Consider the following 20,601-nt stretch of genomic DNA (forward strand, 5'->3'; position numbering starts at 1 on the left):
GACACTCTTATTAGTACATTATCTCAAAAGTATTTATTTTGTATTTTATGAAGATGTATGATTTTTATCTCAAAATTTCATGGATGATAGCATGTTTATGTTGAAAGTTTGCATGTTCTTGTTTTCCATAGACAACAAAAAGATCTCTTATTAAGATATTCATCCATGCTTTCATTGTTGCATACCATTTTTCAATGTAAGATATTATAATGTGGCCTAAATGAAGAGCATACTTGATCTAAGCTCCCATAAATTTCTCTCTGTGAGTTAGCAATATCTTTTGTAGGTATTTTTATACAACTTGTACCACCAATGTTTTAGTATTAGGATAAATAGCAATATATTTGTCTTATATCTTATTATAGCACAATACCTATCACATCTTAATAAACATGTCAAATAGGCTATTTTCTATGATGATGGATTTTATATTTGCAGGGATTTTTTTTTTTTTTTTTTTTTTTTTTTTTTTCATTTGTCAAAGACAAAGTAATAGTCAAACATTTGGAAACAAGCTTGGAATTATAATGATCAAGGCTTCTTTCTAATTTGTAAGAAATTTGAAGTGGTCTTAAAGAAGGTAGTCTTTAAAACATTTCCTCACTTGCTTAATTAAATTGGCTACAATATAATTTGACTTACTACCAAATAAATTTAGAGTTTAAATTATTATAAAAAAGAATTGTAAGAAGTTTTTAGCAAGATATCATATATTTAATAGATAACTATTTTTAGAAAATAAAAAACGTGGTAAAAATTAGTGGCATATTGTAATTATAAAAGAACTCTTCTATTTATTATTATATATGAGGTCATTTATCTTGATTATTCTACATTCAATAAGAAAAAAAATAGGATTCTTTGTAAATATTAATATAAATTTTATATTATCACTTTTAGAATTTTTTAAAAAACTAACCGTAAAAAATTAATTCTTTAATGAAATAGATTATTTATCTTAAAATATAAATATGTTTAGGTAGATTAAAAATAATATGCCTTATTATACCATTTGGTGGAAATAAATTAGATTGGGTTTCTAGAAAATAAATACTTTATCTAATAATTTAATATTTAAAATTAATAGAAATAAAGAATTTTTTAAAAAGAAAAAAATCTAATTTATTTATGACTAGATAAATTATAGAGAGCAAAAACTCATGGCATTGGGTAAAAAAATGCTATAAAATTTTAATTTAATGAAATTATAATTATGTCCACTAATATTTCCTAAGCATAGAATTGGTTGCGTTCTATGATGAATCATACAAAAGAAATTTTTAAGGTTCCAACCACTGAGCATTTCCATGCTTCCGCATTCCTACATTTTTGGAGTTTCCACTTTCTCCACAATCCCATGTTCTCTTTTTCACAGGCAATGAGAGCAATCTCTTCTAGTCTACATATTCCCATGCTCCAACAATCTTGTGTTCCTTGTGTTTTTTGCTTTTTTTTCTTCACAACTAACAAGAAGCCTTCTTCATCTCTTTGTCTTATATCCAAGCTATTTTAAATAATAGACAATGATTATGAATATAAAATACAATCAAATAATTTAAGTTGTAGATACCTACAATAAATTTAATAAACCCAAATTGTATAATGGTATTAAAAAATTAACCGTTGTATTATATTTTAAATTTTAATTATCTTAGAAATTTTAATCATAGTCCTTTAATATCTCAAAATCTCCAATTACAACTCTTCAAGCTTTAAAAATATGACATTTTACCATCAAAGACCAAAAAAATTAACTTTTTTACTAGTCTTTGTTTTTAGATAAACAAAAAGGCTTTAAAAATCTAACTACAATCTTTAAGAAAAACTTTGGTACAAAATCTAGCTAAAACTACTAGATTATGAAAGAAACATATGAGATTTATTCAAAAAAGATTGATACAAAGTAAAAAATATTAACATACTTAAAATATGCAAAAAGTTTTAGAATATGTGAGAGAAAATCTCTTTCTTTTTCCTAGCGGCATCTCTTTGCATCAACACTTAATCCACCTCAAAGCAACTACACAACTGGTATTAACGCTCTAACTTTAGTCCTTTCTATCTCTATCTTTAGCAGTGACCAGAGATCTGCAAATCTGTCCACTTCCTCGTTCCTGCAATAGAAGTTCTTACAATTTGTGTCGGAAAAAGGAAGAAAGAAAAAAACCAAACAGGACGCATCACGTCCACTACCTTCTATCTCAGGCGCTTACATGAACAAGACTATATGTGAACAACCAAGTAGAAAACCGAGGAAAGTCGCACGAAATCGAATTGGAAAGAATCTGAAATCCCGGAGAGACCATGAGGGCAAACAATTGAGCTGCAGTGACAGCAAGCTGGCGACCTAGAACCCATGAGTATCAGGTTACCCCGTCATTGATGTCTTCAGATATGTGATTGCAACTAGAAGTTATAGTAGTCTTCATGGGCGTTCATACCCACTGATGTAGCTGCATATTTCTCACTACAATACCAAGCAAACAAGTATCTTGTGGTGCGTTCGATGCAAAAGCCATGAGCTCGCATGAACCCATGACACCGCGAGTGGGCAGAGCCTCTACACGTCTCCTCAGGCATATGCCTGGCGCCTCACATCTCCTTACATCTCCACTTGGGTGACTGACGAGCGCTACCAAGTTCAAACGAACTCAGAATGCGCAGGGCTTTACAAACACCGAAAGAGTGCGCACCAAATCTTGTTCGCAGATACTGAAGAAGGCCATTACCTGCCTGAAACCTAAAACCATGAATAGAAAATGATTGTATTGCAAACTGAGTTCATAAGTCGGCGGCACTCCTCACAATAAAGCTTGTAAATTGACAAAAGCCAGCTGCAAGGCAAAATCCTCTGCTCGTAGAATCAACTATTGAGACCAACAGCAATTCAAATTGTAAAGCGTGTAATGAAGTACCCAAATCTGAGTTTCTGTGGTGGTGCATAAGCTATCCTTTCAAGCATGAAGGCACCAATTGGAATTAGTCAACTAGAATGAATAAATACAATGATGGACAAGAGATCAGAATGTTTTTCGTACACCATCATGCTGAAACTAATTCTGAGCTGTCCGATCCATAAGTTTTGAAGAGATAAGCAATAATGTCTTTGGATTCTGGCATGCTAATGCCTGTGTTTGGGTCCACCAAATAAGGTACCTGCGAAAGGATCCAAACCGTCACACAATCTATAGTAAGCTTAATTAGAAAGTGAACAACACAATCCCTGTGAAAATCAAAGAGGAACTAGGAGCTTATCAAGAATTGAAGCGTACAATGAAAAGACAGAAAGTGGTGGGCATGTAACCTACTTGAGTGGAACCTGCCAATTGAAGCAGAGCAGGCCGTTCTGAAGAACCCTTTCCTGCATTTCGGAGGATATAAGGCAGCTCCAATTCGCAGAGAGCTTCCCGGACTAGGCGTGCAAACTAGTCAATCACCACAAAAATGGTGTGATTTTAGCAGCCACAATTTTGAGGAGAATAAGTTACACATGAAATAAGGAATCCAGCCTATCCAATTCGAATCCAAGTGTAAAAACTATTTTCCATTCCTCAAGAAATACATGTTGGTTATGAGACCATCGAAAATTTTAAAGCTCTTACTAACTCTGACCCTTGAACTCCTTCATCACTTTATGTAGTTGTGCACGGCTACACCCTTGGACTGGAAATTTCAGAACATTTTACAAAAAAACAAATCTTGTTGGTGTTAAATTAGCCATGACACCATTGAGGGTCACATACCTGATTATTTTCGTACGAGTAAAGCTCGAGCATCTTTGCAGGAGGCTGCGCTGACGCCCGATGAAAGAGTTGCATTCCTCGACCAGCTCTGACTAACGTTGGCACCCACCCCGTCACAAGCGTGCTGTATAGAAAGAGGTAAATAATTAAATCCTCAACAAGGGATGGAAGTAATCAAGATGACATGGTGTTAGATCAGCAGATATGGAAGAAATAAGACTTGAGTAAAAAAGTATCACCTTTCTAGTAGTCCAGGTGTTGGCTGTCCACCTGCTCCATATTCGTTGAAGAGATACTGTACTATGTCCGCTGCAGTACATCGGACAAAATTATGTAACCCAAATATGAAACAATGCGTGACAAGTGCCTCTACAAAGGTGCAAAAAGCAACGACATCAAGTAAAAGTTGAAAGCTCACAGCTCTCGTAAAGAGAAACTCCAGTATTTGGATCCAAGAAGAAAGGAAACCTGCACAAAAATAAAAGATTTGAAATCAAATAAGTAGAGATGAGATTATGAAATAATAAGTATCAAGAACAGAATTAAGAAGTTTGACGCACTGATCTTTGCCGCCTGTGGCACGCACGAACTCCCTATGCCTCAGGGACCCTTTAGGACAGGGAAAGACCTGCACCAAGAGGTTCACATTAATGCTCAATTATAATTTCAAATCGGAATTAAAGAAAAATACAAATAACTTAAACTTTGTTCGCATTTAAAGAATGGGTGTACTGATGTCAGAAAAAAATTCTGAAATACCTCTACAGTCAGGTCAAGCTCAGTGAGAGCTTCTCTCACACGGCGACAAAATGGGCACGCCTCTGCAGAAAACGTACAAACATCAGTTGGGTGAACGCTTTGCATTATTGACTTAAAGAATAAGCGCACATGTTGTCTACGGCTACATGCAACCCATTTTCAGATTATTATTCTTCAACCCTAGCATAACGGCAGCAATCAAATGAGATAGAGAATTTTTTTATGAAGCGGATGTGGAGAATCACTGTTATAAGTTATTTGTAATCGTTAAAGTTTTACCAAATTCATAAAGCTGTAGGCGCTTAGGGGGTTGCCCAGATGCAGTGCGTGCTGCTGCAGCCTCTGGAATAACCTGCGAACCCCATGGTAACCTTGCCATACTCGCTACTCCTGTAGTTGCTGTCTAATAAACACGGCCAGTTGTTTACAGGAACAGTTACCAGTAGATTTCACCAAATTTACGGAGATTAAGAGAACTGAAAATGAATCTGAACCTGAACAAGTTTTCCAGTTTACTATGTCCTTGAAATAAAGGAAAGCCGAAGGAGATCATTCATACAGACGATACAAGACTAGAAACTCATACAAGAGAGTAAGGATGTGACTAAAAAGTTATAAGCACGTGATCTCGTAAGAATTTCAGACGCTCTCAACTTACACATTCCTAACTTACTGAAGGTTCAATGGCGTATTGAGCACCTCAAGAAAGGTGTTTCGTGGTGCAGAGGGATCCCCACCCTACAGTCATGAACATCTGAGTCAAGTATAGTAAAATGAAAGGCTTCACAAGATGACCATCCACTGGCAACCTCAACTATCAAATTATAAATGTAATATTGATGATTAAGTTAGTGAATCTTGAACTCCTTAAAAGCGCCCAGGTAAGGACCTTCCTGAGCTAATCTCTTCAAGTAGGGTATCAAATGACGGAAAATTGCAAGTGACTAGCAAAATTGGCCTTCACCAATGCCCCGTGTTTCGAAGGGCTTCAAGCAAGGGGAAACGGATGGGCTTGACTGACTTGATACAAGATATTACTTGTTAAGTGTCAACTTTGACGTCGTTTAAGATTACTTCTTGGGTTCTAAAACGCATTCCTAGCATAAAACCCAGAGCTTACCCCAAGGAATTTGAGCAAGGGGCAGAGAATCGTCAAGAAACTACTGCCACCGCTGCTGGATTTGGGAGCTAAATCGCTCACTTCCTTGTCTTTAGCAACCTGTAGAACTCCATTTTCGCTACCCTCATCGGAACTCCGGAGAGCTACAATGGACCTCGCAACCCTCCTGTTTCATCAAATATATCAATGACTATTCTTCAGTTCTTAAGCATTGCTTCCTAAGAATTCTTCACATATTACAGTGCAGGGACGAACAAAATTTGTGGACAACATGTGAACACCCCACGCCATTCAATAGATGGACAACTTGTGATACGGCAAAGACGTCTACATCCCCACGTTTTTCTGCCCACTTCCATATCCCTACATTGTCCCATTCATTGACAAATATCCAATCGGATAATCAATTGATTGCAGCCCTAATCTTAACCCTATACATGAATCTTCGACAAAAAGTCCAAGTCCTGCCCAAAGCCAACGTAACTGCATCCTCTTCAACTATGTCCTTGCTTACAAAGTTAAAGAAAGCCAAACAAATCGTTGCTGAATCAAGTTAAGGACTACTATATCACTACCAACAATTAGTTTCCTCAAGCACTGGAACAAAATTCAGGTATGAACTCGATAGAAGCATCTAGCAGTGATGCAACGCTGTCGAGAAATGAAATAACTATTGATCTTTAGTGTGCGTAGACCCAACTGCTGTGGCGTGTCGTAAAATCAAATATCCTTCAAGTGGATGTGAAGGATAATTCAAATTGCATGTCCCAATTTGCAACATTTCTCAAGCCAGATAGGAGATGTGCGAATCGAAAACCCACCTTTTCGTGAGCTGCAAACCAGTACGGTATTTCGAACGCTTGCCAGAATCCGGCCAATTCCGACCAAATTCTGCGCTGCATCGTAAACCGAATCCCCTGGAAGCAACACTCTCTCGCAACGTCGATGGTTTCTGCAGCTGAATGCACAGCACGGAGTGTAACTGGAGGACAGAGCACGCCATTGAAGCTAAATTACTTACAATTCTTCAACATCGCTCTCCTGCAATCTCTTGACAAGGCTCTCAAAGTGACAATTGCTGCTTGTCGTCTTCAAACTCATGAATCAAGAGACCCATATCGCTGAGCTGGAAAATGCCACCTAGGCAAATTAATTACGTGGATTTGGAGACATCTACAGCCTATCGAAATCTCCTCTTTAACTCGCCTTCAAGTCCCATCACGGTCGATGGCTCTCATTCAACTTCCAGTGTACCCATTTCAACCCTAATGCGACTTAGTGTTGCTGCAGAACCTGCAATGGACGGAAGCAGCTAACTCAATCAGCTGTGAATGAGGCCGAACCTGACAAACACCTGAAGAATGCATACCAACCAGCAGGCATTTCAACCAAACATGAGTGGGTTTAGATGAGAAAAGAGGAGCTGAAGAAGAAGAAGAAGATGAATGAGAAGTTTTGTAACGACGTTGTGAGATTTCACGGTTCACTGACTGATGGTCGCCTTCTTGTTGAGGGAGAATGTTGTGAGAGCTTCCTGATATAAGTGGTGCTCGGTCTAATAACAATCCATTGTCCGCTGAAAAATGCACTGCGAATTATTTGAACATCATCTTTTTGTGAGATGAGTTGAGGTTGTTTCTGGATGTTGTCAGTCACACCTAATTTACGAGGGATGTTGGAAGGTTACTGCATTTCACTAGAGGAAGATTTCAATGAATGCTCATCAATTTGCATGTAATTATCATGTAAAGCCGCAGTGACATGTTATAGGTGCGAAAGGGTCTCTGCCTAATTGGAAGAGAATCAACGTAGTTTACATTCCAGCAAGTTGATTCTAAATCAGCCTGAGACTTAATATGATGTTTATTTTCTGAGAGAGATGTTGCAGTGATAGTTGCATTCCTGAAAAGATTGTTGAAGTTCCGAAATACAATAAATCGCAACGTAAATCTAATTCCTGGTAAATAAACGAGAATCACATTCTGTAGCATGCTACAATCCGCACCTGTCATCAAATGATTTCAAAGCAAAGAGACATCTCTTCTAACATGAAAGCTTCATCTTAAACCACTTGCCTGCTGCATGTGCAGTTGTCCAACCTCTACTCTTGCAAGGTTATCACCGACGCAAATAAGAGCTACAAACAAACACAAATGATCCCTCAGCATCCCAATTCTCATTGTTACAGAGCTCTTTGAAAAATCCTGAAACTTTGCAGGTTTCGCCTTCAGTCGCCAACTGGAGACTGCGGTATTATTCCCGACGAGCGTGGATATTTTAAGAAACACGAAGAAGCCTTACGTGGAAATAGAATTGTCAGTGCACTAGGAGCTTGAGGAGAATTTTTAGCAGAATTACCGTCTAAAATCCTGGATGCGGTGAACCACCTGGGGCATTCCCTACGCAAACACGAAGCTGAAATGCTCTCACTGGTGAGGTCGAGCAAGCTGAACACTGGGACATTCTTCCGATACATAACATTCAACCCTAAACTATCATTATAAACCTCAATGTGGTTACAAGTACACAGTTTTAATTAAGGATGCAATTGCCATCTTCATCCCGAACAGTCTCATTTAAAGTACAAATCAAATGGTAAGACTTTTGAACCAAACTATTCAGAGGAGATGATACCATAAGTTTTAATGTGTAGAATACTACAGATCAACTACAAGGATGGGAAACAATAGGCGCTACAACTGTACCAGATTGTTGACACAAATCAAACGAGCTTAGTTAAGGAAAGAGTGCGAGTACGAACTAAACCTTGATACACGACAGTAGACGAGATGTACACAAAAAGAATGAAGGCCAGGAAGGACAGTGTCAGAGATTATATCAAGGGCATCCATACACATCCTAAAATACGAAGCCCAAAATACCAGGATGATCAGACATGTTCTCGACAGGAACACCCCGTGTTTTTAATACAAAAGACGTGTACATGTCTTGAATAAAGGAGTCCAGGATGAGGTAATCAAACAATCGCATTAGCAGCGCTAGCAATTCTTGGCCATAAATCCGCACATTCCTTTCCAATAGGTCCCGTAATGGCGGAACCTTTCATTTCACCCTTGGGATTTACAATAACTCCCGCATTATCTGCACAACATGCAAGGCAGTAAAGGTAAGGCACACAAACTTCAACAAACCTCAGAATGATGGATGAAGTTACGGAAATAGAAGGGCACGATATGCAGAAAACATGTAAACTAAGACTAAACTGGGTCAAATAGCAAACAAGCTATATGTTTAAAAGTGAATGTGACTCCACAGACTGGGCGGTTCATAGCCTAAGAACCGTGTCCTTACATCAAGTAACACATATTCCAAATTCAAGAACCAAATGTAAGCCTACAGGTAGACGAATCAAATTTTAGTGATTCATGAACATTTTAAAGGATGAAAACCAGACGCCATACACATATCCCTAAAGATGAACAAAACATATTCAACACATCCTCTGAGGCTTAAGAATGGGAGTCAACGTTGATGGCGAACCTTCAAAGTACATGAAGACGCCGTCTTTGCGCCTCCAGGGCTTGCGCTGACGAACAATTACAGCAGGCATAACCTTCTTTCGCAAATCAGGCTTTCCTTTCTTGACAGTAGCCATGACCATATCTCCTACAGCCGCAGCTGGGAGCCTATTCAGGCGCCCCTTCACTCCCTTCACGGAGATGACATAGAGGTTCTTGGCGCCTGTGTTATCAGCACAGTTGACGACTGCCCCCACTGGCAGACCCAGCGACATTCGAAACTTGTTCCCGGAGGAACCACCCCTCCCTAGAATCAATGACCATTACCGTCAAAGCTTGCACACAAAACCTAAAACAAAGTAGAAGAGCTCAAATACATCTATATATATTTGCAAACATATCTCACGCATTCTAGCTGATGCCACGGGCGGAAATCAGATACGAGTTCAAACACCGCTCAGATCATCGCAAATTCAATCCCAGAGAGATCCAGAGTACTCTACGTAGATTCATAAGAACCCCCATACAAAAGTCGCTATAAAAGACTGCCACCAATCACAGGACAACAACATCTCTCTTGCTTCATGCCTCCAATGAAGCTACGTCATTCCGAACTCAATTACTCCAAATTCATTTCCAAATGAGACACTTCGAAAGCGCGTCTACACCTAAGCAAGTTCCATTCAACTATATTAACCTTCCATCAAACATACGAGAAGAGAGAGGGGGACGAGCGTACCGCGCTTCGACATGGTGGCGATCGAGAGGTGATGGAGAGATGGAAATCTACAATAGGAGAGAGCTTAAGCTGCGGAGTCGTCGCTCTCATAACCAGGCACAAAACCCTAGCGGATGAATTGTCGAGGCGAGTAACGAATATCTTTCGTCCTCTTAGTATTGAGCTTTGACCACAGGCGGCTTTTATTCGGACCCCTAATTTTGGTTTTTAAGAAACTGACGTGGGAATTGACCGCTTCGTCATCCTTTGCCTTGCTTTTTGAAGCTCGGACTGCTCCCTCCGCTTGTACTTGGTCGTTTGCATTCTGTGCATTCTGTGCTCTTCTCATAAGCGCACTTTGATCTACCCCCTCGCTGTTAGGTCTACGCCTGCCTGAGTGGGAAGAATTGGAGCTCCACTTGTGTTCGTTTTAATATTTCCAACGTATTCCTTTGAGCAGCGTTTCGTTTATTCTTCAAGGTGCGTCTTCATTTTGCAGGACATGAGGTTTTGGTAGGGATTAATAGCCAGCTCCAACGATGGAGGAGGCTCTGAACTCTGTAGTATGGAGTCTGCTATTATTAGGTTCATTTGAGATCATGATTGGGGGAAGGGAGAGCCTGTGCGGTCCCTAAAGTGGTGTGATTTTGACGTTACGAGTGTTGTTTAGAGTCGTTATTGCGATTTCAGAAAAGAATTGGGACGTTTTGGCGACCTCGATTGAGGTGATTGGGATTGTTGGAGGGATTTGTTGTTGAGGTTTGCCGCTTTGGGCGGGAACCCTATCACCTAGAATAACGTAGTGAACATTCATTCGCTGCTTGCCCATAGTATTGGGCACTAGAGAGTTCGCGTTAGGGTTTTGTTGTCCAAGAGGCAGGCAGTTAGCGCAGAAGAGCGGGGATGACGATGTGTTGGAAGGGGGCAAGAATTTGATCTGTTTTCGATTGTTTGTATTTGAGTGTGGACAGCGTCGTGTTTGTTCTTGCAGTTCTGGTCAATGTTAATACAGAGAGATAGGTTGAAGTTGATATAGAATCTCCAATGAATCTGCTTACAGTAATGTGTTGGTGTGATGCATGACCTCGTTGTATTTTTAGTACACTCCGTGTTCGTCATGTCTCTCACAGTGGGAATGATTGCAAATTGCAGGAAGCTAGTTCAATTTTGATCAATCTAATTCGATCAATGGAGGATGTTATCGAGGGTCCCCAAGATAAAATACCTCCAAGAGCCAAGTCACTGCTTGACTGGCTAGCTGCTTGAGATTTTTAAGCATTGATTTTTAGCATAGTTGTCAAAACCTGTTCAGTAGCCTTTTTGTATTGTCATTGATCTGGTACCGAGAGCTCTTTAGGTTATTAAAATGGGATATACGCAGATTCCTGAGCAGGCGCAGCGGGGCAGAAACAAGGCAGTCATCGAGCTGGACAAGAGTGAGCTCACACAAACCATCAATGTGCTTCAGAAGGTTCTGGTTCATGTCAACACCCATACTAACACGTTACCCAAGTTCCCCTCGCACCCGCCCTCATCGATTCCGGATTTTCTTACCGCGAGAATCTCAGCTCCGAGTAGGCAATCGTCAATCTCACCCGTGACAGTGATCACTCCATCTGTGGCTGCCCTCCAGCAACGTTTAGGCTTAGACTTGGGCTCAGGTTTAGGTCTTGGTCCTGTAGGTACATTCTCTACGGAAAGCACTAGGTACAACGACAATGGCTCCACACCTTCCTCTTTTTCTTCATCGTCGTCAATTCTGACAATTCCTCCCATCGGTCCACCTCTTGGGACTTCCCGACCTGGGCCGATCGGTCGCCCGAGCGCAATTTCCATGCAGGGACCATTACCAGGGTTACAATCACACTTTGGACAGCTTGGATTTCGATCGGGAGAGCTTGGGTCGGGTGATCTCACCTCACGGAGTCTAGATATTGGATCTCTTAGCCTCGGCCAAGCTGGGCTTCCTCCAGTTCGTGTGTCTACTGGTCAGGTTGGTTCTCTTTCACTTATTGGCATCAGGGGCATATGAGTTTTGCTTTCCTTTCTCCAAACTTTCAGTGGGCACGACTTTGGGTTATTTCAGTTTTACGCCCAGCTTCAGCATCGTCTTGAATTCACGGATTTGGCGATTTTTATATTAATTTCAAAACTTTTTCTAGCGATCCTTATTGCTTGAGTTGTGCAATGGTTTAACATAGGATTCTATCTTATTGGTATCGGTTTACTGTTAAATTTGAGTAGAGTTCTTTCCACGTGGACTGTGGCTTACAAAGTCGACAGCATTTTGGAGAACAGTAACTATCTCTTTCTTTTACGAAAGTCTTGGTCTATGTGCTGTTTATTGCAGTTGTTGATGACGGGATAATAGCTTAGGATCTAAGTAGAGTTTAGTGTATTACCTGTTAGTCTGGTTAAGAATCAGTGTGGTATGTTGAGAAGTTAAAGATTGTTTTAACCTTTTTCTTTTTTCTTTTTTTGTCATGGAGTATATCACGACCAATTGCACATATGTCGGTTTGATTGCAGACTGTGGGAATCAATGGTGGAAAAAATTCTCTGCAAGGATCCTATCCCGTGTCTGGGATATCTGATCCTGGCCTTGGATTGGACCGACAGAACGATTCAGTAAGAAATGGTGCATTTCAAACCCAGCAAAGTGTTGTGGGGAGCTCTAGTTTTGGACAAGGAAGACCTAGTACTCCTGGTACACCTCAGGGTAACCGGACCCCAACTTCTGGGACAAACCAGCAACCTCCGATTGGGACTCCTTTTTCACAAGGAAGACCTGGTACACCCGGAACACCTCAAGGAAGTCGGACCCCTACGTCTGGAGCGCACCATCAAGGACCAATTGGACCCTTCACCAGACAGCAATCAGGCAATCAATCTCGGCCAGAGGTACTACTTGGTTCACCTTTTGTATGCAGTAGGCTTTGTTAGGTGTCACACTTGGGATCCATGGTGAGCATTATGGCTTACAGATGCAGTACAATTCTTTCTGTTATCATTATTTGTTGTAGGATCCTGTCATTTAGGTAAATGTTGAGCACATCACTTGAAAGTACCTGTACCGTATTTGTATCCACCGTTGAGTGCTCTTCCACAGCTTTTTGGTCTCCATAAAGTGCAGCTTGATTTTCAGCTTTTTGCCAAGTGTCATTCCTTTTATTATTGTCGTCATCATTACAAGACCTTTTGGGTTCAGTGTCTCCACAGCTTGAACATGTTTACATCGCATTTTTAAGCAGACTCCCAACAAGACACCAGCAGGTCAGCCTCGAACTCCTGGGGTTCGCCGGGTGACAGAAGCAGCAAGTTCATGGAAGGGGCGTTGGACCACAGCTGTAACAGAACACAACCGTGACGCTGTAAATGTTATGTTGTATGCGTCTGAGTTGGACGGGTTAGTGGGTGAAGAGGTGCATACTGGCTGGCTTATCAGCTCCTCAAAGAGACTTCTTAACCTTTGGGAATGCTGTGGCTATTCTAAGGCTTCAGAACCTGCTCTTCAGGTATTGGTGTACCTTTGATTGTATTACCACTGTTGTTTTCCTTTGTGCCTTTTGCATACGACCGGATTATTTACATTGTGGTATTATTGAACTAAAGTTTAGCTTAGTTGTTGGGTAGTCACTGATCATGTCATTATAAATTTGAGTGGCAGTTCAGTGGTTGTCGGCATGCCCGTGCTCCGGAACTTATTCTTACATCTGGTTTGAACTGGCAGGTCATGCACTCGCAAACGACTGAATTTACGATGGAATCAATGGACATTGATACTAATGCGAAAATGCTTTTATCCTTGTCTCCCCATCCCCGTGATTCTGGCTTTGTAATTGCTCTTCACAGCCTTGCAGGAGAATCATTTTTTAAATTCAAGGTAAGTCGTTGATGACTGCTCGTATCGAGATCTTAAAAACAGAATGTTTATGTTCCTTCATATGATTAATTAGACTTCAACTTTACTTGCTTTTGCCCTCTTTTTCTTGTCTTTATTGGATTCAAATAATTATCCGCATGTAGAAAGAATACTATCCACACTGAGATGCTGTAACGTATTTGAAACATTACGCAGTCTTACCCACATGTTTAGCGGCATGATTAAAGCAAATGATTTGGGCTTAGTCCTCCCCCACAATCTCAAATGAGGACGCAATGAAACTGTTTAATGCTTGCAATTTGCAATGGCTTGCTCAAACCTAATCTTGTACACTTCAGTGGCAGTGGTGAGTCCTGTCTACAATACTATCCTGGTGCAAAAGATACCCATTTGAATTTGCTTTGCAGGGCTCAATTCGAATTCCCGATACTGGCATATTAGGTTTACGAAAGCAGGCTCCCACTGGGCTCAAATTACTACACGTGGTATCATTACAACCGCTCGGTGTTGTTACACCAGCGCTAAAAACCTCAGTTGCAGCAGCTCTCAATGGAGATGTTATGGTCTACGATCTTTCAGCAGCTGCAACAGCTCCAACAACTGCAGTCGCCCCTAAAGCTCACTGGAAAGCCCACGATACACCGATCTCAAGCCTCCATCGCAGTTCTTTTGCACCTGCACTAATCACGGGTTAGTGAGCTTCTCTTCGTCATTCTGTTCAGTAGATTCTTTGTTTAACTTTTATGTCTGCTGCTTGAGGTTCACCTGCCTACGCGGATTCTTACACGCGCTGCAATTTCACAGGTGCTAGTGATGGATCCGTTAAACTTTGGGATTTGAAGACAAAGCCCTCTGCCCCAGCGAGGCAACTCTCTCACCCGAGCTTGAAAGCCATCACAGGACTTAACATGTTGGACGTTAATACAGTGAGCACGGCCAGCGTTGATTCAGCAATCTTCCTTTGGGATATCAGGAACACGGGAACGCCCGTGCTTCAAGTCATTCCAGACTCGAAGCCTGTGGTTCAGATGGCAGTTAGCCCTAAGCAAGAAGCTGTTGCAGTGACAACTAGGCAGGGCTTGTATTGTTTGGAACTCTCTGGTCCTGGTGGCGTGAACTCTGTGCTGTCTCCCCTCACGCCCCTTCCTCCGGCAGGACCGTGCACTGATATGAAGTGGAATGCCAAGACCAAACAAATCTATTGCTCAGGTGTAGATGGTGCTATTAGCGTCTTTGAGAAGGTCAACCATTAGAAAATTATCTACTGCACAGAGAGTCTTGTGTTTACCAAACTAGTATGATCACTTACCCTTTCAGAAAATGTTCAAATTCTAATACCATGGATTTTCAATCACATGTATTCTGAATAATTCTCGACTTTGTTCTTCCATTCCAGCCTTTCAAATAAATTCTTTCATGGACTCGTGTCATTTGGTTTTCTCTACCCCCTGCTGATATTTGGCATAGTGACCCTCAATTATGCTGGTCGCCTCTTACAATCTTAAAGCATGGTACTGAAATAAGTTAGTGAAGCAAGGCAATGAAATAGTTTCAAACTTTGAAAATAGAGTAGCAATTGAGACGTATTGATAAAAGCATTTCTACAACCATGTGTTGATTATTTTCTCTGTGGGAAATCTACACAATAGGCTAATTTTTATCCCACTAGACAAAGGACAGGGTGGCCTTAGCTTCTTAGTGCTTTTGAGGGTATAAGCATACCACTTATGCACTGCGAGATACTCCCATCCCGTTATTTTTTCAGAAGGCAACATAGATATGCGTCTAGTTTGTGTGAAAGATTTGTTTGTGAGTGCTTGTATGCGATTTATAAACATTGTAAGTGTAGTGTATGAGAAATTAAGATTTGAAATACAATATACATCTTGGATGAGTATACTTGAAATAAATCATAAAAAATATTTTGATATAAAAAGTAAGTTTTTATATAAAAAAATTTCTTAATAAGTCCTCAACAAATGTTATTATTATTATTTTTATTATTTATTTAGTTTTTCCCCTAAGATCAATAATAATAAAAAAATGCTGGAAACATTTATTCACTCGTATTTATTCAAAATTTTAAATGTTCATAAAATTGATTATATATATATATATATATATATATATAAGGGAATGTTAAATAGACCTAGGCCTGTACTAAATAGATCCACCCATCCTAACCATCATGAATAAATAAATAAAAAAAAAATTACCTCTAAATTCATTTCTCCCTTATTGGATCTGAAACAAATAAAAATTAACCACATTCATCATGATTATCATATTTTTTGTCATGGGTAAATCAATTTAGTAAAAACCTGGGTCTATTTAACATATGTGCAAGAAGGAAAGAAAAGAAAAGAAATATATATATATATATATATGTATAGTAAAGAAATCAAAACAAATAAAAAGATGTAATCATTTTACGATTCTTATGTAAGCCATAGGTACATATAAAATACATGGTTGCGTAACTTGACACATGACTCGAGATCGACACGCTAACTTAGCATTTGCTGGTTGAAAATAGAGGATACACACAAATAGCAGCAGGATTAAAACGAGAGAGCACAGTCAGATGAGAAACCCTGTACCAATTCCATATCGGAATCGGCATGTGCGTAGCAGCATCTAGGAAGCTTCGCGAAGTCCATAGTGACCTGACACTGCCAGCCCCGAAACGAAACTTAGGAATCATATTATTGTTGTGCCTGATTACGTGGCAGAGAAGTTGGTGAGATAATAATGGTCTTGTTCAGAGTGATGTTTCGAGCGGGCAGGCGGGCAGGTGGGCAAGAAATATTTTGTTTTGTTTTGTTTCTTTTTCCTTTTTCCCACGAGTGCAGAAGCCTCCGACCCTCTGTACCTTCTTCCCTTTTCTCTGTCGACACACACCGCGGAGTCATTGTCGCTCAACTGTGAGCTCGCGCACCTGAATTGTTTAATCTCTCACCTCACTATCGTCGCCGCCGTTTTGTCCGAGAGATGTGCGGGGCTGGTCATTGCTTGTCACGCTGGCTTCGTATTGAGCTTGACGTTGTTGCGACCCGGTCGGTTTTGTAGTTGCTGCGGTGATAGTGTCGTGCGCTTTCTCGGAGCTTGTAGGCATTACCTCTGGCAGTTGTTAGTTGTTAGTTGTTAGGTTTGGCGTAGCGGAGAGAGGCCTGTAGAACGGGGAGTGGATTGGACTTTCTCGGAGCTCGGCGAATGCTATTGCCTGTTAGCGGACTGCTGTTTGTAGGACTTCTGCCTGCACTTCCCCTCGGGTGGGCTTGGATTAGTGGATGTTGGCCCGAGTATGGTTCTGCATTTTCCGACAGATCTAGTTGTTTACATTGTGGAGTGCTGTTGTTGTGGTTGTTGTTGTGAGCGAAGTGCGCGTTGGCTATGGATGGGGTTTTGATATTTGAGCTTGTCAGGGAGTCTGTGATACGTCGTGTTATTCCGGAGATGTAGCTTTGTATTTGTGAGGTGGCTTCGGCATGCACGGTTGTCTGTGGTCGTGTTTGCGTATTTGATGCAAGAATGAAGATATTGTCCACTATCGCTTCTGATCGTGGTGCATTCGGGTCACACTTGGTTGGAGTAGGTGAAACGTTTCCGAGTGTTACATGTTTTCGATGTTTCCTAACTCTGATCGTACGATATTGGAGACGATCTAGTTGAAACATGTCGTTACAATGTAGGTATACACCAGTTTCTTTCGGTTGTAACGAAGTTTTATATTCACGTGCACACAGTTTTACATTGGCTTAGTCACGTAGTCATATGTGTTATCTCGTGGCTTCTTTCAGGTATTTTAGCCTTACTTAAGTCTATGATCACTCTAATATGCATTGGTATGCTCTTACGTCAGTCCTGTTGACCAACCCTATATCCCGTATAAGCTACGCTCTCGAGATGACTCGTCTTAGTACTCTACTGGAACCAGTAGCATCCATGATAGTCTAATTCAGAAGTGGATACTTATCCTTCTGTTCCATTCTTTCGCTTGCACAAGAAGCTAGTTCTTACAACCTCATATACTTTGCACTGTTGTCAAATCCAGAAGCGCTTTTAGTTGATGCCTTAAACATCACCTCTCGTGATTGCGTTTTAATTTAGCCGAAAGTTCAATGTGCATGGTACATATCAAAATTTTCAGGTAATGCTTGAGGTCACCTGATGCGGAGGTATAGGAATGTATCTGCCGAAATATTCGTTTGAGGGAGCTCACTTTTGCTGATGTTTATAAGGTAGTCTGGAGCATTCACGTTAGTTTTTCCTCTCTAGTGGTTAAGTGTGATTGATGTTTTTGCAACAGTAACACATGATTTGACATTGTTCGGTGACTTTTGCAGCCATCTCTTTAATTACTGAGTTACAATAGTAATTCTCAAGTAATTCTCAGAGGTTAGCAGTGGACTTGCATCATCTCCCAAGAGGAGTTCAAATCAGAGAGGTTATCAATTGATCAGTAAATAATGCCTCCCTCTGTGGTACAAGACAGTTTTCCATCTACCCCTGGCAAGGTCAGTTTTATTGTCGCAGTTTCCAGTCTCGATGCGCTTATCTGTTTGTTTACGCCAGTGAGGTGTAGTTTGCTAACCATGCAGTATCTTGTTATTATCTCTATAGTTATGTTGGATCATGTTACGTGGTAGATATTAGTCCTTAGTGGATAAGCCGAAGTGCTTACTGTGTCTTGTTTGTCGAAATTTGCAGGTTAAAGTGGAACGCAGTAGCTATTTCGGGAGGGTAGCTAGTCGATGGCACTCTACAGCTTCAGCAAGGCTCTTAGTCTTTTCAGCTTTTCTACTTGCTGTAACAATTTTTATTTGTTTCCGGATTGCAGCGAATGGCTTTGTGGATGTATACATCGGTGGAACAGCGTATAGCTCTACTAACGGAGGAACTATTCGTTCGGCGTACAGGAGTGATCATTTGTGGGACAAGAAAGTGCGACAGTCTTGCACTCCTAAACGGGAAAATGGGTTGGTTGTGTTGGTGACGGGAGCGGCAGGCTTTGTTGGGAGCCACGTCTCTCTGGCTCTAAAGAAAAGAGGGGATGGCCTAGTGGGAATCGATAATTTTAATGATTACTATGAGGTTTCGTTGAAAAGAGCACGACAAGAGATGTTGCTCAAGCAGGGCATTTTTGTGATTGAAGATGACATCAATGACGCTGCTCTATGGAGTCACCTGTTTGAAATGGTGCGATTCACTCATGTCATGCATCTGGCAGCTCAAGCTGGTGTGCGTTATGCCATGCAGAACCCAATGTCATATGTTCATAGCAACGTTGCTGGGCTAGTTACACTCTTTGAGGCGTGCAAGAATGCCAATCCTCAGCCTGCTGTCGTATGGGCGTCGTCAAGCTCAGTTTACGGTTTGAACACCAAGGTAAAACTAATCCCCTGTTTCTTTCATTCAAGGATCTCCAAGTAGATTGAGTTTAATCACATGATGAGATTCCTTCGTAAGCATGTTCAGCTTTTAGGTTGCAAGACCTTTTGAAATCAATTCTGGTTCAGGATAATGTAAGAATTATGTACTTCATAACTATCTAGGTGCCATCGCAGATTTTTACTCTTTTTGTTTTAATGCTTTAAAATACTATTTCATATGCAGGTCCCTTTCTCGGAATCTGATCGAACTGATCAACCTGCAAGTCTGTATGCCGCTACAAAGAAAGCGGGGGAGGAAATTGCTCACACCTATAATCATATATATGGGCTCTCCATAACTGGACTTCGTTTTTTTACTGTATATGGTCCTTGGGGTCGTCCAGATATGGCGTACTTTTCATTCACCAGGGATATTCTGAAGGGAAAACCAATTAACATTTATCAGGGTCCACATGATAAGGACTTAGCACGTGATTTCACCTTCATAGATGATATTGTAAAGGGTTGTGTCGGAGCACTTGATACAGCAGGTGAAAGTACTGGAAGTGGAGGTAAGAAGAAAGGCCCTGCAATGCTGCGCCTGTTTAATCTCGGAAACACATCACCTGTTACCGTACCAGTCCTGGTCGAGCTTCTTGAGAAGCACTTGAAAGTCAAAGCTGTCAAGCAATTCATCAAGATGCCCAGGAACGGTGATGTGCCTTTCACACATGCAAACGTGTCTCTTGCGCAGGCGCAGCTTGCATACAAGCCCACAACTAATTTGGACACTGGTCTTAAGAAATTTGTGACCTGGTATTTGAAATACTACAACGTCCAATCAACGAAGAGCACAAGAAGATTGTTGTAATAGAGTAGTCGGTATATATCTATTATTAGTTTCATGACACCAAATCCTTCACGACTGCTGCTACTCGGACGACTGGAAGATGGGATCTACGAAGCAGCTTTTGCTACTACACCACATGTACATGTAGGCAGGAGCATTGAAATGATTGCTGTGGACTACCCTTTTGACAAGGTACATTGAAGAGAGGACCTGTAGCAGACTCATTTACTCGAGAAAGAAGTCCCATTAGCATATCGGAAGGATAAGGGGTTTTACCTGACTGATCGAGCGATAAGATTCTCATGGGGACATCAGCTCAAAACATGACAAGTGTTGCTGCTGGCAGACTGCTGAGGAAGCCCTTAGTATCTGTAATCTTCACAGGACGCTCTTGTACTAAGTAACTTTGTCACTCAATTGTCTTCAAAATCTGTCGGGGCTGATTGGTTGGCAGATTGTATAGGGATGATGTCTTTGTACACCGTTTCACAGGTTCTAACACTGATCCTCCTGTTGAGATGTACTTGCTCTTGCTTTCATGTGCGGACGAGGTTACCTGTCTCGTACTCTTTGTTCTGTCATCTGAAGTGCTGCATGCTGGCAGTCGTGTCCTGATTCATCTGGTTCCAACTGCGAATTGTACGCATGGTTTTGCAGTTGTTTGGACTCTCACCTCG

At 40.9% G+C, this 20,601-nt stretch overlaps 4 protein-coding genes across 15 annotated transcripts; 2 read left to right on the forward strand and 2 right to left on the reverse strand.

The window, feature by feature from the left end:
* Positions 1 to 1,857: 1,857 nt before the first annotated feature.
* Positions 1,858 to 6,687, reverse strand: LOC112285284 (uncharacterized). Of its 3 annotated transcripts, none has more exons than XM_024525964.3 (12): positions 6,444 to 6,687; positions 5,623 to 5,788; positions 5,202 to 5,240; positions 4,782 to 4,905; positions 4,503 to 4,564; positions 4,304 to 4,371; positions 4,162 to 4,211; positions 3,983 to 4,052; positions 3,744 to 3,867; positions 3,309 to 3,425; positions 3,039 to 3,156; positions 1,858 to 2,733 (listed from the first exon to the last, which is right to left on the reverse strand). In XM_024525964.3, exons 1-11 carry the CDS (start codon positions 6,623 to 6,625, stop codon positions 3,043 to 3,045), a joined length of 1,116 nt encoding a protein of 371 aa, XP_024381732.1. In that variant the 5' UTR covers positions 6,626 to 6,687; the 3' UTR covers positions 1,858 to 2,733; positions 3,039 to 3,042. The 3 variants fall into 3 exon arrangements, with proteins under 3 accessions (XP_024381732.1, XP_024381731.1, XP_024381730.1); XM_024525963.3 differs by having other exon boundaries at positions 1,858 to 2,740; XM_024525962.3 differs by lacking the exon at positions 1,858 to 2,733 and having other exon boundaries at positions 2,908 to 3,156.
* Positions 6,688 to 8,501: 1,814 nt separating this feature from the next.
* Positions 8,502 to 9,889, reverse strand: LOC112285285 (large ribosomal subunit protein uL14x/uL14z/uL14y). The gene is made up of 3 exons (XM_024525965.3): positions 9,841 to 9,889; positions 9,124 to 9,408; positions 8,502 to 8,724 (listed from the first exon to the last, which is right to left on the reverse strand). Exons 1-3 carry the CDS (start codon positions 9,851 to 9,853, stop codon positions 8,600 to 8,602), a joined length of 423 nt encoding a protein of 140 aa, XP_024381733.1. The 5' UTR covers positions 9,854 to 9,889; the 3' UTR covers positions 8,502 to 8,599.
* A 189-nt stretch (positions 9,890 to 10,078) lies between these two features.
* Positions 10,079 to 15,092, forward strand: LOC112285283 (uncharacterized). The gene is made up of 7 exons (XM_024525960.3): positions 10,079 to 10,299; positions 10,972 to 11,812; positions 12,349 to 12,720; positions 13,071 to 13,334; positions 13,550 to 13,702; positions 14,110 to 14,392; positions 14,507 to 15,092. The coding sequence occupies exons 2-7, from the start codon at positions 11,186 to 11,188 to the stop codon at positions 14,953 to 14,955; spliced, it is 2,148 nt and encodes a 715-aa protein (XP_024381728.1). The 5' UTR covers positions 10,079 to 10,299; positions 10,972 to 11,185; the 3' UTR covers positions 14,956 to 15,092.
* A 1,429-nt stretch (positions 15,093 to 16,521) lies between these two features.
* Positions 16,522 to 20,447, forward strand: LOC112285775 (UDP-glucuronate 4-epimerase 1). Of its 10 annotated transcripts, none has more exons than XM_024526890.3 (5): positions 16,603 to 16,626; positions 17,757 to 17,852; positions 18,049 to 18,219; positions 18,413 to 19,090; positions 19,319 to 20,447. In XM_024526890.3, the coding sequence occupies exons 3-5, from the start codon at positions 18,172 to 18,174 to the stop codon at positions 19,943 to 19,945; spliced, it is 1,353 nt and encodes a 450-aa protein (XP_024382658.1). In that variant the 5' UTR covers positions 16,603 to 16,626; positions 17,757 to 17,852; positions 18,049 to 18,171; the 3' UTR covers positions 19,946 to 20,447. The 10 variants fall into 10 exon arrangements, with proteins under 10 accessions (XP_024382657.1, XP_024382656.1, XP_024382661.1 ...); XM_073535932.2 differs by lacking the exon at positions 16,603 to 16,626 and adding an exon at positions 16,658 to 16,974; XM_024526891.2 differs by lacking the exon at positions 16,603 to 16,626 and adding an exon at positions 16,710 to 16,945.
* The last annotated feature ends 154 nt before the right edge of the window (positions 20,448 to 20,601 follow it).

The sequence above is a fragment of the Physcomitrium patens genome, chromosome 8, assembly GCF_059467195.1.
Source record: "Physcomitrium patens ecotype Gransden chromosome 8, ASM5946719v1, whole genome shotgun sequence".
NCBI lineage: Eukaryota > Viridiplantae > Streptophyta > Bryopsida > Funariales > Funariaceae > Physcomitrium > Physcomitrium patens.